The 21,518-nt window shown below is 46.8% G+C and overlaps 1 protein-coding gene across 4 annotated transcripts in view; it reads right to left on the minus strand.

Annotated features, from left to right (window-relative positions):
* MYO1B (myosin IB) overlaps positions 1–21,518 on the minus strand; it is a 715,692-nt gene that overhangs the window by 204,408 nt on the left and 489,766 nt on the right. For all 4 annotated transcript variants that reach the window (XM_085648784.1, XM_085648782.1, XM_085648783.1 and 1 more), the window contains exons 19-20: positions 3,803–3,896; positions 73–222 (exon numbers count right to left, since the gene is read on the minus strand). In XM_085648784.1, coding sequence (XP_085504910.1) covers positions 73–222; positions 3,803–3,896 — 244 coding nt within the window. The remainder of the gene's footprint in view (positions 1–72; positions 223–3,802; positions 3,897–21,518) is intronic.

The following is a 21,518-nucleotide window of genomic DNA, read 5'->3' on the forward strand; positions in this document are numbered from 1 at the left end:
GAAGGACTGGTGAATAAAATGTACATATTATACAATAACAGCTAATGTAAATGTAAAAACGAAGACACTTACTGCGTATCTCCTGGCCCAGGCTGCAATGACAATCTGGCTCTTCTTCATTAAAAGGAAATGCGTGCGACATTTCCATCCTCTGTAGATTTTCTGGATGAGAGTGGCCAAGTCTTCAAGGCGCTGTTTTCGCAGGTCTTCTAACTGGAACAGCTATAACGCAATATTGCAAAACCCAAGGTGAGCATTAAAGTTGAAAACTGCAGATGGCCGGCACGCTTTAATACCTGTACCTTCCTATACTTGGGCAAGTTTGCATTATGGATCACGACCACAACAGCAGCAACGGAAGCAAGGTGCCAAACATTGCGTAAAAAACATGCAAGCAATCAATTCAAGCGATTGTCAACCTTATTGTAGCTTACGCCGTTCTGTTAAATTGGCATTTGCTTGACTGAAAGGTGGGACAAAATGTAATTCACGCAAAAATGTGTCATGACTTTGAGTGCATTATATGATGAACTACGCCACAAAAACAAAACATCTGGCTATTGCTTTACACGAAAATAGGACTTCTGCGCACTTGGACCCTTAAACGTTCTTTTGAAAGTATAAAGAAACGGGCAAAAAACCCACCAATACTACTGAATTTTTCCTGGTTATTCTGTTTTATCAAGAAAAATGTTACAGTAGTAATTACCAACATGTGTGTGCAAGAAATTGAACACAGTTTTGTTTTACAAAATATTAATGGTTTCTTTCCAGGTAACCACATTTCATAATACACAAATACATTTATAACAAGCATTTCAGTACAATAGGTCTCGCATTTACGCGAGTTTGAGCTATTCGCATTGTAAATAACAATGTCTTTTATTTATGTTCTGGTTTTTTTTAAACAAATAAAAGGCATTGTCATTTGCAAAGCTAATAGCTTAAACTCTTGCAAATGCGAGACCTATTGCATTGCAAATGCTTGTTCTTTAGAGGCATCATTTTAGCAAGAGAGAGGAGGATTCGGAGATTGAAAACAAGTATGACTGGAAAGGTGCATATCCATGGGTATCGGTGTATATGAAAGGAGCTATATGGGGTATGTTTAATGTGTGTATCTGTATGTATGTGTTCTTTCTGCCTGTGGGTGTGCAACTGTGCACACATGTCTACCCACGTGTGCTGTGGCCGTCTGTGGTTTGCTCTGAGTAGTGCATGTCTGCGTGTTTATGCTTGTGTTGACCGGTGTGTTCATTTGTTGTATAGCTCTTCAAACCTTGGCAGCAAAGCTAAAACTTATAAGGTCCCAACGGCATAACCTATTGTCTATCCCAATGCTTGTTTATCACCCTATCAGCCCCCTACGTCCTACCATGCCAGGCCACCGGCCATCTATACCTACTCCCCTGCAGACACACATCAACACCCACCCCCCTCCAAACAACTTGAAAACAGCCTGACAGAGCTAGGGTGGCTCCTGTGAGCTTGGGGAGGGGGGGGTGGGGGGGAAGCAGGGCGGTGTGTTCAAAGGCCAGTCACTGCCTTGATGTGGCCAGCTAAGGGGTGACTGTGGAATACGGCTGCTGCCTCATTGTATTCACAAGCAGCAGCGAGGGCGGCACAAGTCATTCCGCCCAGGGCGCTAGTGGAGAAAGGGCCTGCTCTGCCTAAAAGTGTAAGCGCCAGTGCTAAGCACTCGTGCCCTGACCTGCAGTGCATGCCGTGGTGTGGATACATCGGCAATAAATGATCAGATCGGGCCTTTTAATCCTTTGACAATGTCACAAACACGGCAGTGACTTTGTGTTGGCACGTGAAGATTGTGTGGGTGGCATTTTATATTTAATGTAAGTGCGCAACGAGGGGTTTACAGCGCTCGACTCGAGCAGAGCAGCAGTCCCTTAAATTACAACTCCTAAAACTTCACCAGGAGGCGAAGTTGCAAGCGGAAACTGCAACCAAGACTTTTTTTTTCTCACGACCAATGTGAGCGCAGAGGAGACAAAGATTCCTCTTATACCCAGACGCGCTTCGCCTCTTCAGAATTCGTGGAATCGTTCGAAAGAACGAAATCGTCCAGCCCGGCCCTTTAAAATACCTCGGGCGATATCACAAGTGGAAACAAGCTGTCGCCATTGCGCGAATGAGAAAAAAAAGAGCTCACCGACTAATTGAAGGAGACAGTATAACGCCGCAAGTAAACAATCCGGTCCTGATGGGCAGTCCCAAAAGGAGACAGGGCGGTAACAAGGAGGGACTAAGAAACCTCATTATCAATCTGAAGGCAGCGTTTATCATAGACTGACACCAGCCAATGAAAAATAGGGGCGGGGCTTCCACCCCACCTCTAAAAAATACTCTAATACAGCATGCCTCGCAAAGAGTGCAGCGCGGTGTGCTGCAACGCTATGCGAGACCTAGAAATGTAGAAAAACTATATTCTACGCCTAAGGCAATGCTTTCGCAACATAGAAGAACGCAGCACAATGTAACTGTAAATCTCAGTGCTAGTTGTTTATGACGGGGGTGGTCTATATTCTGTAGAACACCAGCTCTACCTGAGACAAAAACACTCCACCTTCAGAGAACTAACATGTTAACTGTTATTTCTTAATTTCACAAGCAGCAAGATATTTCTAATTGAATAGTTGCATACAAGGTCAACGTCGGTGCACATCGTTTTAACAGGCAGGCATTATTGTTATGCGGCTTGTGATGTAAATTGAGCAAGATGCAAAAACTCCTTCACACAAGTTGTAAGCAACGTGTCTCTACGGACTGATTTACAATTTCCATGCAGTTTCAACTATTAATTGATCTTATGTCCTAATTGCTTTAGAAAGCAATTCAGAGTAGTGGGCATACTATATTCCAGTGATGGGACCTAAACTACAGTATCTTTGGTGTCTGGAAGCAGCACTTGTGATTTTGAGCACAACCATAAAGTTGGCTAAGTAGTTTAAGGAATTATTGTGGACCATTTTGACAAAGGTTGCTAGGACGTTGTAGATGTATATCTTTTTAACTAATGCTAGAAGTTGTAAATGGACCTGCTTTTAACTAAGAGCCACCAGGGTCAATGTTGAAAGGGAGAGGTGGGTGTTTAGCCAGGCATGGCGAGCATTGTTCTGATCACAAAGTTCAGACAACAAAAGGATTTGTGAACCATCAACATAAAGATGGCACAATACACCTAATGAAGACGAGTCCACGAGTAATAATAATAATCCACATTTGTAAAGTGCGAACAATCACCCGTAAGGGTCTCTAGGCGCTAGGGGCAGTCGGGAAGATTAAGCAAGCTATTTCCCAGAGTCACATGGTGCTGAGCTAATCTGCCGCCGGCGCCGGGGATCGAACCGAGATCCCCAGATTCCGGAGTCAGTCGCCCTGGCTGCGGCGCCACACCTCTTCCTCCGAGTGAGGTCGCATATATAGAGAAAATAGGATATGACTTAGGAAAAACTGTGGGACTCAAACTGAAAGAAGTCAGTGGAAAGTCATGAAAAGCAGACAATACTTATAATGGGAACCACTGTAGAGCAGAGCCACTCATGCCAATGGTATTGAGTAAAAAAAGTGACACGGGACGAGGGAGAGTGCTACAGTATGAAATAATAAGACAAAGATAATGCACATTTAAGTGATGAATCACATTTCAACATCAACATGGCGCCATGGAATTGCTAATTACTTGGGTATCAGAAGGAATCCGTAGGAGAGAACAATTAGACGATTTCAAGATAACCAGAGATAACAAAACAGTTTAAATGCTCAAAAGGAATGTTTTTTCACCTACCGTTCTTGGGTTACGAATAAATATCTTGGATCTACCAAAGGCGTATTCTTCTTCAGGGAATCCCAAATCTTTTACCAGCACTTCCACACCGTTCCTGAAAGAGCAACAAAGTAATGTTTTAAAAATCCTGCACAAATTCAACTTTGCAGAAAATCAGGTCAACAGTGGTAAATGGAAAATGGTACGCAAGTTAAAAAAAGTGGTTTGCACTTAAAGTATTGATATACACATCCAGATCCAACCAGTTCAGCAAAAAAGTACAGACATTGTTTAAAAATCTTCTATTAATAGGAGAACCAGGATTATGTAAAACCATGGTACCAATGTTGTACTCTCTGTGCACTATTTTATACAAGTGTTTTATACCAGTCATTTATTACATGCGGTTTCCTAGTTTTGTAAATGTTTTAGTTAGTTTTGTCACTTAGTTTCCATTCCTCATTCCGAGCATGAGCTTTGATGCCTCGGCATTGTTATTGTTTGTGTGGAGTTCGAGGCTCACCTATAGTACTGTGCAGGATGGTTGTTTGCACTCCACACCGGAGACTGACCGGACCTGGGCTCCTTTTCTTCACTGTATTTTATTAATAAATCAGCCTTTGAATCTATATTTGGTGCAGACGCTTTTTGCTACATTTGGCGACGAGCTGCTGGAGCCCTGTAGAACCTCTCAATTTCTCTCTTTGACGTGCCCTGCTTTCTCCTGTGGTCCTTTCTGCTTGTTCAGTTCAGTTAATTGCCTGGGGTGTCTTTGAGCAGTCACAGATTGACCAGGAGCCTTGGTTTTCTGTCATGCCGCTCCTCCCAACCTTGGCCAGCATTCCTTGTTCAATGCCACCTTTTGCAGTGTGCGAGTGAGGTTGAATGAGTACCTCCTCTCGCTGTGACAATTACTGCGTGTGACGCCATCGCACCCAATACATTAGCGACCATTTTCCCATGAACATTTTTATTATCCATGTTTGTTTACCACACACTATGCCATTGTGTGCATTATGTTGGTGACCAGCTTTCCTTCGGAAGATTTACTGAATCCCCATTGATCATTATTAGTCATCAGTTGTCATTTTACAGTTTAAAGCACCTCTTTAAGACTTTACCCTATCACTGTGCCAAGCTTTCAGCATTCCTTCTTTGAAGTTGTTTTGTGTACACATTTGTTTTGACAGCTTTAATTTCTGACTGTTATGGCTTCAAGTAATATTACACATTTCTCAATTTCTGCATAATCCTGGCAAAACTACGGTTAAATGGATAAGATCCTTTGAAAACTAGTTGCTATTGAAGCTAACAAATTTGAACCTAAATGCAAACAAGCAATTTTGATCAGTTATCTAGGTCAGGAAGGCCAAGAGGTTTTTGATAATTTACCTCAAGCCATTGCTCCTGCTGGTCAATTTGGTGACTGAGATGAATAAGCTGAAGCAGTACCCAGAGTTAGGAACACACCTGCAGAAGAACCTATATTCCTTTTAGAAAGATTACATTTCTCAAGAGAAAGTTTACCTTGATGAGAGTGTGGAGGAGTTCATATGAGCAATGAGGTTGTTAGCTTCGAATTGCAAATTTGGTGCATCGTTAGACCCTTATATAAGGGATGAATTTGTGTATAGCTGGTTTTCCAGGAAAATGTAAGAACGTCTACTAAGTGACGGAGAACTCTCGCTGTCGGAAGTGATCAACTTAGCCAAAAGTGTCAAATGTTAAATTGTTTCAACGCACTTGATTTCTCAGGAACACTTCAATTTTTCTTCACCTTCTCAAGTCAATTCAATAGGACATGTTAATGTTGAACAGATTGAGGCAATTTGTATTAATGATAAGAACTGAAGAATGTTGCAATGTAAGACTAATACTTTTTGTTTCAGGTGCAGTTCAAAATCTAATTTAGGCCAAAAAAAAACAATTGTCATGCTGAAGTAAACGCTGCACAATATGTAAGGTAAGCAGATAGGACATTTTCACTGTGTTTTCAAATCCACTAAAACATAGTGTTTAACTGAATGAAAATGAATGCACGGTGAATTTGCCTAACATGATTTTGACAGTGGAGATCAAAAGATACAGTATGTTAGGTCACATTGAGTTCTGCACTTGATATGATGTGTGATTCAGGTGCACCTATTACAATTATTACTGATACTTTGTTTTATGAACATTGGGACTCAAATGTTGATCTTAAACCTCCTGAAGTACATCTCAAGGCATATGGCGACCAATAAATTGATATGGTTGGACATTTTCTGGATAGTGTCACTTGGCTTCGTAGAAAGATTTTGACATACATTTATGTTGCAGTCAAGGGAAAGAATAGAGTCAGTTGGCAGGATCTTGCCAAGTTAGTTCCAGGAGCCGAGTCACCCGTTCTTTTTGCTGATGTACCTATTTCTCTTGTGAACCCTGACGGTCATAACTCAGTTTCTGATACTGGGACCAGATTCCCTGACATTCAATAACAAAATGTGTTAAATTAACAAACATGTTCACAGAATTAAGCTCAAGAAAAATGACATTTGAGTGGTCACATAGCTAGACCTGTAACTCTGCTAGACCAGAGCTTAAAAACCTACTAAAGAGTTTAATCAAAGATGGCATTATTGTACCAACTGAATGATCCAAGTGTGTCAGTCCCATTGTTACTGTACACAAAAAAAATAAGGAGACGTTTGCTTATGTGCTGATCTCCGCAGTCTAAACAAGATTATCGTAGTCTATTGCCACCTGCTTACCAAGAGTCATGAACTGTTAGCAAGCATTGGTGAATCTAAGTTGAATCTCAAATCTGCATGTTATCAAATTCCATTTATGAGAATTCACAATATTTGATGACATTTGTTACACAGGTTAGGGCTTAAAAGTATTGCAGACTTCTATTTAGTCTAGCCTCTACGGCTACTGATTTTTAGAGACTTATGGACAGCATTCTGGAGGGTGCTGTTGCTGTACAGGCTTGCCAGGATGATCTTCTGATTTTTGCCAAGACCAAGCAAGATCACAATTCTACTCTGGAAACTGTATTTAACTCGTGTGTCTCTGATTAACATGGTTCCTTTACCTGCAGATGCTCAGCAGCAAGTAGCTCTTTATTTGACATGGTCCATTTGTTCTTTTGTCCAGCAACAAACAGTTTACAATGGTGCTTGTAAATTAATTCTCCAAACGTGTGTGTTGTGAATTTTTGTGTGCCCCTAATAATGATTTTATTGTTAAATTTTTTAATACATATTTTGATATTAAAAGAGCACCTAAAGAAATTGTCACAGGTAATCACACTCATTTTACTTCAGCTCAATTGAAATCGTCCATTAATAATTTCCGCATTTAAAATCTCCAAGTTGCTCTTTAATCACCTTCCTCAATTTGTTTGGTAGAGCACATGAACAGATTCTTAAAAGAGTATGCAGATGGCTTTTTTTTCTTTCAACTATGAGCTCTGAGGTTGAGAGCTTTCTGATAGAAAAAGTCTGGTCGTAACTTAAAAAACCTCACAGTACTACTGGTGTTTCGCCATTCATGCTGTTAAGAAAAAGATTTCCAAGATCTTTGGTATGTTCAAATTGTGTAAGAAGTGTAAGCTGAAGAAGCACAGAATCATTTTGGAGATACTTCTGATAGAAAACTCCATGTCAAGGAGGTAGTTTTGAATGTGGGTTATTGCGTTTTAATGAAGAAAACCGCCAGAGTCCAAAAAGGAATGTAGAAGCTAAATAAAAGAAACAGATAATTCGTCATATTTCATAGAAAGCAGTTTACACATGAATTCACAGAAGCCCAAGCTAAAATAGCAAGATTCCCAAAGTACATGGTTTTACCAGGTCTTATATTCCTGAAAACTACAAAAGGCAGGTTAACACACATGCAATCAGAATACAGTAACAAGGTAATTTCTTCACTATTATGGCCAAATACATGGCGTGTTGCTGATCGAAAAATGCAACAATTACGCAAGCATTAAGCATCTAGCCAATTCCAGTGACATAACATCTCATGGTATATGTGTCATGCAGATGGCAACATGTAAAGGTGTCAACATATACTTGTGTCTGGGAGGATTAAATGTTTTTAGATAGGCGTTTACACAATACCTGTGCAATCAACTTTGGGAATTTGGTGTTTGCTATATATGGACATAGATTGACACATCCCTTTCTCGAAGGTTTGGCAGTAACTTGAAACAGGAATTGATCATCATGTGATATTTCATTGAGGAAGCTAAAAAGACATTTTCAGCATCAGGGCATAATACTTGTTCTGCAAGTATTGTTCAGGCTTGACATCATTGAATAACAAAAAACGTGAACAAGACCAGATGGATCCAACAGGAGAATAAATATTTTGTGAACTTGTATGCATTGAGAAGTTTTCTAGGGGCTCTGCCTTGATTAATGGCAATGGCTGATGGAGCAGAAAGAACTTGGCTAAAGTTTCTCCTGAGCAAGAAGTCAAAGTAAAGCTATTCAAGAGCATAATACTTCTATTGACAGCTCTTGGTGGGTTAGGTCATGTTTGTCTTCACCTTCAGCACTGTCAAATAAGAATTCATCTTCTATGGAGACGCGTCATCAAGATGATCTTGTTAATGATGCATCATTGGATGCTGAAGAAAAAGCTACTTACCTTCGGCAACGATATATCTGTAATACACATAGGTTAGTTATAGATTCCTTACCTTAGAATTACCCCCAGGCGTCAGACTGGATCCACTGCGCATCGAAAGGTGGTGTCGATCGGCTCCGCGTTAGTCGTTGGAGTCGTGGTGGCCAGGATGACATAGATGCCACCCTCGCACTGACGTCAGTTCTGTACATTACTTTCCATGCCAGAAGTGCAGAGCCATGCAAGACACAGACCACGGGTGCACAAAACTAGGGCCCTGATAGGAAGTCCTAAACCCTAGAAGTCAGTTTGCAGAACGGGGAAGATGGGTGGGACAGTAAGGAATCTATAACTAACCCCATGTTTCTTACAGATATATCGTTAGCGAAGGCAAGTAACTTGTTCATCTGAAAGAAAGAGTTAGTTATAGATTCCTGAACTTAGAATAGATACCCCAGCAATACCAACCCCGGAGGTGGGTCTGCAAACTAAGTTCACACCAGGAAGTCCTGGAAAACAGAATGGCCAAAGAATCCGTCTCTCCGGAATTAGCTGTCCAGGCAGTAGTGTCTTGGGAACGTGTGCAGCGATGCCCACGTAGCTGTCTGACAGATGTCATTAATGGGGACGCCACGTCCCAAAGCAGTGGTAGCTGCAGTCGTCGTGTTGGAATGGGCGCGCAACCCCACTGGATGCTCCTTCTTTGCCAAGGAATAACAAGCTTTGATTCACAAAACGACCCATCTGGAAATGGTCTGTTTGTGCATGGCCCAACCTTTTTTGGCACCCACGTAGCCAACAAAGAGCTGGTCATCCACCCAGAATTGTTTTGTGCGATCCAAGTAAAAGGAAAGCGCACGGTTTGGACCCAGACGGTGGGTCCTCTCTTCTTCGTTGGAACGATACGGAGGTGCAAAAAAGGTAGGCAAAGTGATGGTCTGTCCAATATGGAACGGAGTAACCACTTTGGGAAAGAAGGATGGACGAGTTCGAAGGACAACCTTGTCCGGATGAACAGTTAGAAAAGGAGGCTTAGAAGAGAGTGCTTGGAGCTCACTCACCCTGCACGCAGAGGTGATGGCCACCAGAAAAGCAGTTTTTAAGGTCAGAAGCCTGAAAGGACAGTTATGTAGCAGCTGAAAGGGAGCGCACGTAAGATATGTAAGAACCAAGTTCAAGTCCCACTGGGGCATTACGAAGGAAACAGGATGAGTAATGCCCTTAAGGGAGCGATTTACAACAGGGGACTTGAAAAGAGAAGGCTGATCAGGAAGCCTAAGGAAGGATGAAATGGCAGAGAGGTAGCCCTTTTGAGTGCCCAGAGCAGAGCCCTGCTGGGCCAAAGAAATGAACAAGAGAACCTCAGAAAGGGGGGTGGAAAGGGGATCCACAGCCTTTGCTGTGCACCATGTCACAAATTTATTCCATCTGCAGGTGTATACCGTCTTAGTAGAGGGACGCCTGGCTGCCAAGATAACATTACAGACTTCGGGAGGCAGGTCAAACAACTTCAACTGCCGCCGCTCCATCTCCACGCAAGGAGGTGGAGGCTGTACAGGTTTGGATGGAGGAACGTACCCTGCTGCTGTGACAGAAGATCCTCCCAAAGAGGCAGTCTGATAGGAGGATCAATTGCCATGTGTAGCAGCTAGGGATACCAGACTCTTCGTGCCCAATCAGGAGCCACAAGGATGACAGGCCCATTCGCGCTTGATCTTCAGCACTCTGCGCAGAAGTGGTATAAGCAGAAAGGCGTATAGAAGACTGCAACTCCACTGGCGACGACAAGCGTTGCCTAGCGAGTGCCGCCTTAGAAATTCCAACATGCACAATTGCTGACATTGCGCGTTCTTTTCGGTGGCGAATAGATCTAACCAAGGCTCTCCCCACTGTCAAAATAGACGTTGCACCACCTCCGAGTGAAGACGCCATTCAAGATCCACCATGCACCTGCTGCTGAGTTTGTCCGCCCTGGTGTTCAGGGAACCTGCCAGGTGTTGATATGCCCTGATGTTCCAGCAATGTCCAGAGGCAGAGGGCCTCCTGACATAGGGTCCACGACCCCACCCCGCCTTGTTTGTTGCAGTACCACATGGTGACGGTGTTGTCCGTGAACACCTGCACTACTCTTCCCTGGACAGAGGGAAGGAATGCTTTGAGTGCAAGACGAATCGCACAAAGCTCCAGAAGGTTGATGTGGAGCCCGGACCCTACTGGAGACTAGAGGCCTCTGATCTCTGCCTCCCCATCCCAGAAGTGATGCATAGGTCACCACTGTGAACTCTGATTGGGGAAGGGAGAGGGATCTGCTGTCAACTCAATCCTGGTTTGTTAGCCACCACTGCAATTGGTGTGCAGTGCTCTCCAAGATCTGGACACAATCGGAGAGGTTCCCCTGATGTTGTGCTCACTGGAACTTCAGGTCCCACTGCAGAGCCCGTATATGCCATCTGGCACGGTCCACCAGCAAGATGCAGGAGACCATCAAGCCTAGTAGCCTGAGGGTCATCCTGACGGAAACCCAGGATAGAGGTTGAAAAATCGTAATCAAAGCCTGAATATCCTGGACTCGCTGTTCGGGAGGTTAGACCTGAAACTGTGTCGTGTCCAGAACCGCTGCGATGAAGAGGAGCTTCTGAGAGGGAGTCAAGTGTGACTTCGGCACGTTGATGGAGAACCCCAGCGAATGCATGCGGTCGGACGTAATATGGAGGTGAGAGACAACAGCCTGGGGCGAGCCTGCCTTCAACAGCCAGTCGTTGAGATGGGGGAAGACTGGAACCCCTGATCTGCACAGATGAGCTGCGACCACCGTCATCACTTTCGTGAACACCTGAGTGGCGCTGGTAAACTGAAAATGCTCGTGGCCTACCGTGTACCGCAGGTAGCGCCGTTGGGCCGGCAGGACAGGGAGTGCCAAAACTTCCTGTTGGAGAAGGGCCAGGTGATCCGCCGCCATGCGATGGTACTGAGGTGGCATGGATGGAGGGGTAGTCTCGAAGGGGCGGGAGTAGATCCTTCGGACTATTTGCAAAACCCATCTGTCCTATGTGATGGTGCACCAGTGGGGGAGGTGATGGCAAATTCAGCCACCCACTGGTGTTTGGTGGCCCTGAAAGGTCAGACTAGGAGGGTTTGGAGGCTGCTGCAGAGGGGGCTGTGGTGGACTGGCCCGCTCCTGGCCCCCATAACCCCAATGGTGGTTCCCACGTCCCCAGCCGCGCAGGGGCTGAACAGCTTGAGCTGGCCTGTGGCTCTGGGCAGGACGTGGCAGGGTACCCCTTCTGTAGCCATGAAAGGTGCGAAAGGTAGTCTGTGCAGGGCGGCGGGAGTTGGAGAGGCCCAAGGACCTGGTCGTAGCCCGAGAGTCCTTAATGAGCTCCAGCGAGTTGGCTGCCTTGTCACCGAATAGGCGACGGCCATCAAAGGGCATGTTCATAAGGGTAGATTGGACATCCCCTGAAAAACCAGTCAACCTCAACCTGATGTAGCGTCAAAAGACTACCGATGTGGAAAACGTCCCGTCTAGTGAGTCAGTGTCATCCAGCCCTCAGCGGATGGTAAACTTTGCCGCGTCTCTCTTCAGCAACAAGAGAGTACGGCCTGGGCCTCCTCCAGGCGCTGGGGCAGCACGTGCACCACCGTATCCCACACAGAGTGGGTGTAACGGCCCAACAGACATGCAGTGTTTACCGACCGGAGTCCCAAGCTGGAGGAAGAGAACATCATCTTCTCAAGATGGTCCAGTTTTTGGGATTCGCTATCAGGGAATGCGCCTTTAGAGGTGGAGGCTTGGACCACCAAGCTCTCAGGGGTGGGGTGGTGGGAGAGGAAAGTGGGGTCAGAGGAGCCCCTGTGTTGGGCCTGGACCTGGTTCCCAAAAGGATGTCAGTGAAGGCTTCATTAAACGGTAACAGGGGCTCTGAGGAGCTCGCAGCCGGTTGAAGCACCTCCGTCAGAAGGTTATTCCTGACTGCCACCGTAGGTAGCTCGAGGTTGAGAGCCTCGGTCACCCTACGCAACACCACAGCATAACATGCTCCCTCCTCTGTAGCCACGGTAGGAGGAGACAACATGTCACTTGTCTGGTGAAGTATCCAGGCCACCGGCTTCCCCCAGTTCCTCTCTCCAGTCCGGTTCATAGCCCAACTGGTCAGTTAGAGGGTCTCCAGACCCCTCCCAGTCCTCCTCACCCTCCTCTGGCTGTCTATCTGGTCTCAAAGAGCCAGGGCAGAACAGGGGCACAAAAGTACCCGGCGATGCCGGTCCGGCTCCTTGTCTACCTTGAGGTGGAGGCCGGGGTCGGCGCTGGCCAGGGACACAACCAGCGTCAGCTGCGGACGTGGTGCCGGTAGATTCAGCACTGAGAGAGGTGTAACGAGGTCAACCAGCGCCAATACGGATCCAGGCCTAGATCCAAAGGGGCCCAAGGTGCCGGGACCGAAGCCGCCGGCGTCAAAGGCCCAGGGCCCCCAGCCGAGTCCGCGGGGCCCAAAGGCACGCCCGCGGAGTCTGACTGCCCAAAGATGGCATGCATCGCTTAGTAAAATTGGTGAAGCTGGGCAGGGGTTGCTCCGGGTCCCGGGAAGGGAGGAAAACCCGGAGTCGGCCCTTTGGGCTCCACACGCTGAGCCACAGGAGGGGCACCACCCGCATACCTCGTCGCGTCGGTTGACAGACGGGGAGAAGTCAAAGAGTGAGGGTGCTTCTTTAACTTCTTCTTGTGCTTCGACTTACCTGACCCCGAGTGCGAAGACTTGGAAAAAGAATGATGATGGCTCCGCAACCGGTCCCTTTACCTCCTTCGCGCCCGTGACCTCGAATGGCACGACGCCGACTGTTCAAAGACCGCAGGCCCAAACTAAGGGAGGAGAACAGCTTCTTGCCAAACTGTTCCAGTCTCTTGGAATCCCGGTCCGGCGGGGCGGTCGGGAAAGAGGATTGGGAGGTAGAGGCCTGGATAACCAGGCTCTCAGGGGTAGGGTGTTGGGACAGAAAACTGGGGTCGCCCGGAGCAGGGCGGTGGCGCCTGGCGACGTTCCTGTCCACAGGAGGAACTGTGGAGGGCTTGGACCAGGTGCCCTGCAGAACGTCAATGAGGGCCTCATTGAATTGCAGCAGAGGCTCAGTGGAGCTTGCTGCAGACTGAAGCACCTCAGTAAGGAAGTTAGTCCTCACAGCCACGGCAGGCAGCTCGAGCCCAAGGGCTGCGGCCGCCTTGCGCAGCACCACAGAGAAAGCAGCGCCCTCCTCCGAAGCCACAGTCGGAGGAGAGACAAATCCAGTGTCTGGAGAGGTATCCAGGCCACTGGCCTCCCCCAGTTCATCTGCCCAGTCCTGTGACAGTTGAGCCTGAACGGCCATAGGATCCTCAGATCCCTCCCAGTTGTCCCCATCATCCGATTCCTGGTATACAGGAGGAAGTAACGGAGCCGGGCGATAGACATAATGTGTCTCTAGCGGCGCCGAACGCGGCGTCCATCGACGCCGTACCGGCGCCGGGCCCGGAGTGGGGCTGAACTGGGGCTCGACGTCGAGCGGAGTCGACGTCGGCGGTGGTACCGGTGTCGACGCCGGCGGAGGAGGCGTGACGAGGTCGACCGGCGTCGGCGGGGACTCGGGAACGGGTCCCTCGGGCGCTTGTGGCGTCGAGGCCGGAGCCGTCAACGGCGCCGGGGCCGGAGCCACCGGCAGGCAAGGCAGCCCAGTCGGGTCCGTGGGGCCCGAAGGCGCGCCAGCGGGCGTCGACGGCGGAGCCAGGTTCCACATGGCCGAGAGGAAGGCACTGATTTCCGCCGGCGTCGCGTCAGTCCCAGGGACCGGAGGGTATGGGGACGTGCGCGGCGCCTGCGGCTCCGCCGGAGCCGCGGGGTGGAACCACCCTGACCCTCGGCCGAGTCGCGCGACCGGCGAGGGGAGTCCTTAGAGCGGTGTCGCCTCTTGGACTTCTTGGAATGCTTCGACTTACCCGAAGACTTGGATCATGACGACCGATGGTGACGTCGGCTGCGGCTCCGCGACCGATCCTTGGACCTCCTCCTGGACCGGGATCGAGAGGCGCGCGGAGCCGAGTGGCGAATCTCGAGAAGCTTACGGGACCGCTCCCTTCGAGGTCAGGGCCTTGCAGTCCGAGCACGACTCCGCGTCGTGGTCGAGGCCCAAGCAGTAAAGGCACCGGCGGTGATGGTCCGTAACCGACATCAAGCGGCTACAGTCAGCACAGGCTTTAAAACCAGGCATCCTACCGGCACCGGAGTCGAGACAAGATCAAAAAGGATCAAAAAATGACTAAAGGGGTAGCTCTCCCGGACCTGCGCTTACTGGCGCGGAAAAAAGAAGAACTGACGTGGGCGCGCGAGGGCGGCGTATAAGTACTCCAACGACGTCATTCCGGCGCACGACGCCGACGACGGACGCGGAGCCGCAGACGACGCCTAGCGACGCGCAAGGGGTATTGCTGACGAAAAATCTTCCGGATCCAGTCTGACGCCTGGGGATATTCTAAGGTGAGGAATCTAACTAACGTGTTTCTTTCAGATCACCACTTTACTCTGCACCACTGCATGCTACTGCACTCTACACTCCACTCTACGCCACTCTAATCTGTGCCACTTCACTCTATGCCACTCTACACTGCACCACTACACTACGCCACTCTACTCTGCTTCACTGAACTCTACGCCATTCTACTCTGTGGCACTGCACTACACACAACTTCACTCTAAGTGAGTATAATCTGTTACACTGAACTCTCTGCAACTCTACTTTATGCCACTATGTCAAGCCACTCTAATCTACTCGGCACCCCTGAACTCTACTCTATACCACTGCACTCTAAACCACATCTCTCTACTCTGCAGTGGCAGAGTAGATTGTTTCATAGTAGAGAGAAGTGGTGTAGAGTGCAGTGGTATAGAGTAGAGTTCAGTGGTGCAGAGCAGATAAGAGTGGATAGGCGTACAGTGCAGTGGCAGAGTTCAGTGGCGTAGAGTGACAAAGTAAAGTGGCCAAAAAGTACAGTATGCTGTCGTAGAGTGCAGTGGTGTGGAGTACAATGACAGAATGCAGTGACACAGTAGAGGGGCGTAAAGTGTGGTGTCAGAGTAGAAAATAGTGGCATAAAGTGGTGCAAAGTAAATTAGCACAGAGAGCAGTGGCATAGAGAATATTGGTTTCAGGTATATTGGGGTAGATTGCATTGGAGTTAAGTGTGGTTGTGTATACAGCAGTGGCATGGTGCGGAGTGGCACAGAGTGCAATCACAGTGCTCCACGCTGCACCACGCCACACCATACCACTCTACTGTATGTCATGCCAATCTACACTGCACAGTACACCACTATACTCTATGCCACTGCTCTTGATGCCATTCTACAAAACATAACTCTACGCCACTCTACCATACAGCATAGCACTCAACGTCACTTTACTCTGCACCCTGTACACTACTTTACTCTGCACCACTGTACGCCACTGCACTCTATGCCACTTTAAACTAATGCACTCTGCCACTTTACTCTGCACAATTGTATGCCACTGCATCTACACCATTCCACTCTACACCTATGCACTGTATGCCACTGTAGTCTACGCCAATTTACTCTCCACCACTGTATGCCACTGAACACTACTCTGCACCACTGTACGCAACTGCACTCTACGCAACTGCATTACTGTACACACTTTTTCTATGCACCACTCTACTCTACACCACTTTACTCTGTGCGCCACTGCACTCTATGCCTATCTACACCAATGCACTCTATGCCACTTTACTTTGCACAACTGTATGGCACTTTATTCTGCACCACTGTATGGCACTACAATCTGCAGCAATGCACTCCCCGCAACTTTACTCTGCACCACTGTACGCCACTGCCCTCTATGCCATTCTACTCTACACAATGCACTGTGTGCCACGGAACTCTATGCCACTTTACTCTGTACCACTGTAAGCCACATCCCTCTATGCCACATTACTCTGCACTACTGTATGCCACTGCCCTCTAAACCACTCTACTTTCCACCACTGTATGCCACTTTACTCTGTACCACTGTGCACCACTGCACTCGATGCCACTTCACTCTGCACCACTATATGCCACTGCACTCTATGCCATTTTATCCTGTGCCACTGTATGCCACTGCACTCTACACCACTTTATCCTGCACTACTGTATGCCACTGCAATCTACGCTGCTTTACTCTGCCTCACCAAAAGCCAGTGCACTCTAGGCCACTTCACTCTGCTCCACTGTATGCTAGCGCACTTTACGCCACTTTACTCTGCACATCACTCTGCGCCACTGCACTCTGCGTCCCTGTATGCCACTGCTCTCTGCGCCACTCTTCTGCACTCTATGCACACCGTACTGTGTACCACTGTACTCTGCCACTGTTGCTCTACTCTACACCACTGTAACTTTACACCACTCTATTCTGCTCTCTGTCACTGCACTCTACACAACTCTATTCTACTCTGCACCACGGTACTCTGCGCTACCGCAGTCGATGCCCTCTACTCTGCTCCACTGCACTCTGTGGCACTGCATTCTCCTCTACACCACTCCACTCTATGACCGTATACTCTGCAACACTGCACTCGCTGCCACTCTACGCCCCTTAACTCTACTCTGAAACAGTCTACTCTGCCACTGGTCTAGAACTCTCTTTTGCACTTTGCGGCCTCCACACCATGCCACTCTAAACCACGCCACTCTATGCCAATGCATCATACACCACTTTATTTAAAACCAAAACACTCTACGTCATTGCACTCTATGCCAATCTACTTAGCACCACTACATTGTACTCCACTGCACTCAAAGCTACTCTACACAATTGCACTCTGTCATTTTACTCTACACCAATGCACTCTGTCACTACTTTACATCACTGCACTCAAGGACACGCTGCAGCACTCTCTACCACTGAACTCTGCGCCACTCTACGCCACTCTAATCTACTGCACTCCAGACACTGCACTCTATGCCTCTCTACTCCACTCACTTTACTCTGCACCACTGTACACCAATGCACTGTACTGTACACCAATGCAGTCTGTGGCACACTAATCTACGGCACTTTGACACTGCACTCTACGCCACTTCACTCTATGCCTCTCTATTCTACACCACTCTACGCTATGCCAGTGAACTCTTCCCCACTCTACTATGCACAACTACATTCTTCACCACTGCACTCTGCACCAATCCACACCAGCCTGCAACTCGGCACTCTACACCACTACTTTATACCACTCCACACTACCATGCAGCACTCCACACCACGGCAATCTGCACCACTCCACTCTACACTGCACCACTCTACACCACTGCACTCTACTCTTAATCACTGAACTCTGTATCAATTTACTCAAAACCACTGCACCTTACGCCACTTTACCTATGCCAGCTACTTTGCACCACTGCACCTTGCGCCACTATAATCAACAACATTCCACTCTATGTCACTCTACACCATTGCGCTCTACATCACTGCGCACACAAGTCGGCCACACTCTATGCCCTGCACTCTGACACTCTACTCTGCATGACTGGACTCTGTGCAGCTGACCTCTACTCTGCACTACTGAATTCTATGCTACTCTACTGCACTCTACCCTGGACCACTCCACTCCCCTCTATGATGCTCTACTCCATTAAACTCTGCTCCACTGACAATTTACTCCACTCTACTCAACTCTATGCAATTCTACACTACTCTACTCTATGATGCTCTGCGCAACCCCCTCTATGCCACTTCATGCTACTTTAACCCACTCTATTCTATGACACACTACTCCACTCAGCAAATCTACTCCACTATACGCCATTTTACTCTACAACACCCTCTATGCTAATTCACTCTGCTCTACATCACAACACTCTATGTCACTCCACTTAACACTGCACTCAACTCTGACACTGCTCCACTCTACTCCAAAACACTGTATGCCATCCCAAGACATTCCACTTCACTCTTCTCCACACAACTCTATGCCACTCCATAATACTTCACTTTATGACACTCCACTTCACCAAACTCTCCTTTACCCTACTAACTTTTAGCCATGCTGAACAGCAGCCACTCTGGTGCACAACATTTCTAAAGCATATTGGCAAAGTCAGTAGCGCTTGTATAGGCGAGACCTATTGGCTTTGCCAATGCTCGATTCATTTACTTTTGGAGGGCCCAGCAACTCCCTTGACACTGTTTGTAGGCCCTTACTCTTACTACTGCCTGCAGTGTGCGTCAGGAAAGCATTGGGCTTTAAAACCATTAAAAGCTGGTCATCTTTGAAAGGGTTTCAAAGATGGCAGTTTACGTGTGTGTGTGTTGATTTAAGGGCAGCCATATTTGAATGTTTTTATTTTTGGAAAACAATGCAAAGTAGGCAGATGCAGACAGTTAATGTTTAATGCTATCTGTTTAACTAATATAAAAACTATAAAAAACATTTCTTAAAGACGTGCCTTGCATGGGCAGCACCTTTCAGTGGCTTTTCAAAGAATTTTACAAAAATAGAAAATAAAACTACCATAGTAAAAGCATGAAGGTATGCTGCTACTGTCAGACCTATATAGCGTTATCATTAATTATTTAATGATTGTGAATGCATTCTTCCAATAAAAATTACGAGTGATTGCCTTACAGTTTTAGAATCTGATCAACAGATTTCTTTTTATTATTAGGACCCACTCCACCCCTTACACACTTTACTGTACAACACGCGCTAGTGAGAAATTACAAGGAATCCAATCGCTCTTAAGGAATGGATAGGGGCACCCTTAATGCAAGACGATACTGCACGTCCCCTGACCGACCTTTTTGTTTCCAGATTGTTGTTGCTTTTGGGAAACACTAATGATATTCCAGATGGCCAACTACAACTCCTGTGAGGTGTTCCCTTCCTTTTATGGTAATCCCCCCCCACATTCAATAGGGGTTTAATCTCTATTTTTTGTGTAATGTGATAGAATGTAGGAAAAAATAGTTTTGTTTTTTTAAAGTTTGGCTAGCCGTTTGATGTCTATGAAATAGCGTTCTGCCACGCACTGAGACTTACGTTTGGAGTTGCTTGGGTATTAGAGAGACCTCATTAGCTCTCGAATCCACATCTCCCTAACGGCCTCATTATCTCTCAGTCCACATACCATTAAGCCATTTGTTCCAGCCTCCAGCCCTAAAGTGAAGGCGATGCCACATACATTATTTAGCTGGAAATATAGACCTTGAACACAAGTACAGGCCCTCAAAGCTACATTTGTGTACTCTGTTTGAACTTCAGAAAGAGCTCAGCTGCATGAGCTATGATGCAGTATCAGGCCAAGACGACCAAAATCTTTGGTTCCCCCAAGGCTTGGACCAAGCACAGGACACTAGAAAAGCCCATCGACTTTGCCGTGCCTGAAAGGCATGGTGCTTGGGCTACTACTGAGGTGAGTAGAGGAACGGCCCTGAATTGGAGGACAATCTGAGGAGTAATATGACTGGAATCAGCCTAGAAAATGACCAGAAAAACTGAGCATGGACTACACATGAGCCTGCAGCCAGCTGAGATGGGGGTAAGCAAGTGTTGAAATCATTCAAATCTAGTGTTGTCTTTGATCAATCTAATATTGTGGGAGCTGTCTCCTCGTGTCCGGAGCCCTCAAACTGACCAGGAAATGAGAGTTTTAACCACTGAAACCAGGCCTATGTGGCATGTCCAGACCTTTCACTCATTTTAAAATCACTTAAATGATTCGTCCATGGCTTATGGTTACAGACGTACCATGATGTAGTGGTGCAGTAGGACCAAACCATTAGCCAGTGATTCTCCCGATTGCTGGTAGGAAGCACTCCATGCCCTGTGACTGAATAATTTCAACCGTAGCCAGCCTTTAGGGGGATATGGGCATAAGCCTGGGATTAAGTTAATTAACAGGACCAGTAACTCCCCACAAGAACACAGACTTTGGACCAAGTGAAGTTGATTGGTTCATCTGAATTGAGCATGATAGTCATAACAATTTTCCTACTTTTGCAACTTAGTGTAACATCTAGAGTCAGTACTAGGCACTGTCCACAGTAAATACATGCAACCCAAAGAATGCTAAGGACGTAGGATCTCCCACACATTCGATAAATTAGTTCAAACACTGCAATGCTATTCTCTACGCTGGCACATTACCCAATAAAAGTCAGTTTGGATGCCCCCTCTCGGTCTGAAAACACACTAGCACACTGTGAATTATCAAATAATCTACCTTAACTACCCTAAGCTAAAGACATCATTTGAATTATTGTTTAAAGTGTAATAAGTGTGATTACTGTGCAAAACTCCTACCTAAATTCCAAACCTACTACAACCCCTGAAGCATTGACTGTTCTAACAAGCTACCCTCTGAAAGGCAAGAATATAAAGTGAATGACACGGTTATCCCAATGAAGCATAATAGTTCCAGCGAGCCGGAGGTAGACAACCTCAAGGTTAGTAACTACGATCTGCTCCATAACCCAGAAACAAAAGATTTGCATAGGAGGTGATGTTAACATGCAGTCTGAGGGGTGCTATAGAGCACACTGTAGAGTCTTTCAGATTTGCAACATTACAGGCATCACAACACTCCCAAAGTACAGGGAGAATGTGTGACATCTTTTTAGTACAGTACCAGAAAAGCAACTAGAACTCACATCTAAGTCTAAAACTCAAATGGGAGGCTTCTCAGGTCAAACTTTAAACCACAACTTTCTTTATCTACAGGTCAACATCTTTAATAACAAAACAGCTTACTACCAGGATCGTTCAGAAAAAGGCCCAAGAGCAAACAGAACACCGTAATTCGTGCCTTCTACCGCACATCACCAACATCGATCAACCGCATGGGAAGGCGGCTGCAGTTTGCAGACTACTTTAAAGAAAAAAAATAATAATGAGCTAAAAATCATCTCCACTCAAACTACTGCAAACATACAACAGGATAAAACGGAGATCATTTGGCAGGACTTTAGCACATTGTCAGTTTATACCCTCAAGAAAACAGTGAGCTAAGTAAAAATAGCAACTTTATGAGGAATTCAGTGAGAACCACTTTAGTTAAGGAGTCTTTCCAGGAGCTACAGTCAAACTACCTCA

This window comes from Triturus cristatus, chromosome 3_2, assembly GCF_964204655.1.
Source record: "Triturus cristatus chromosome 3_2, aTriCri1.1, whole genome shotgun sequence".
Taxonomy (NCBI): Eukaryota; Metazoa; Chordata; class Amphibia; order Caudata; family Salamandridae; genus Triturus; species Triturus cristatus.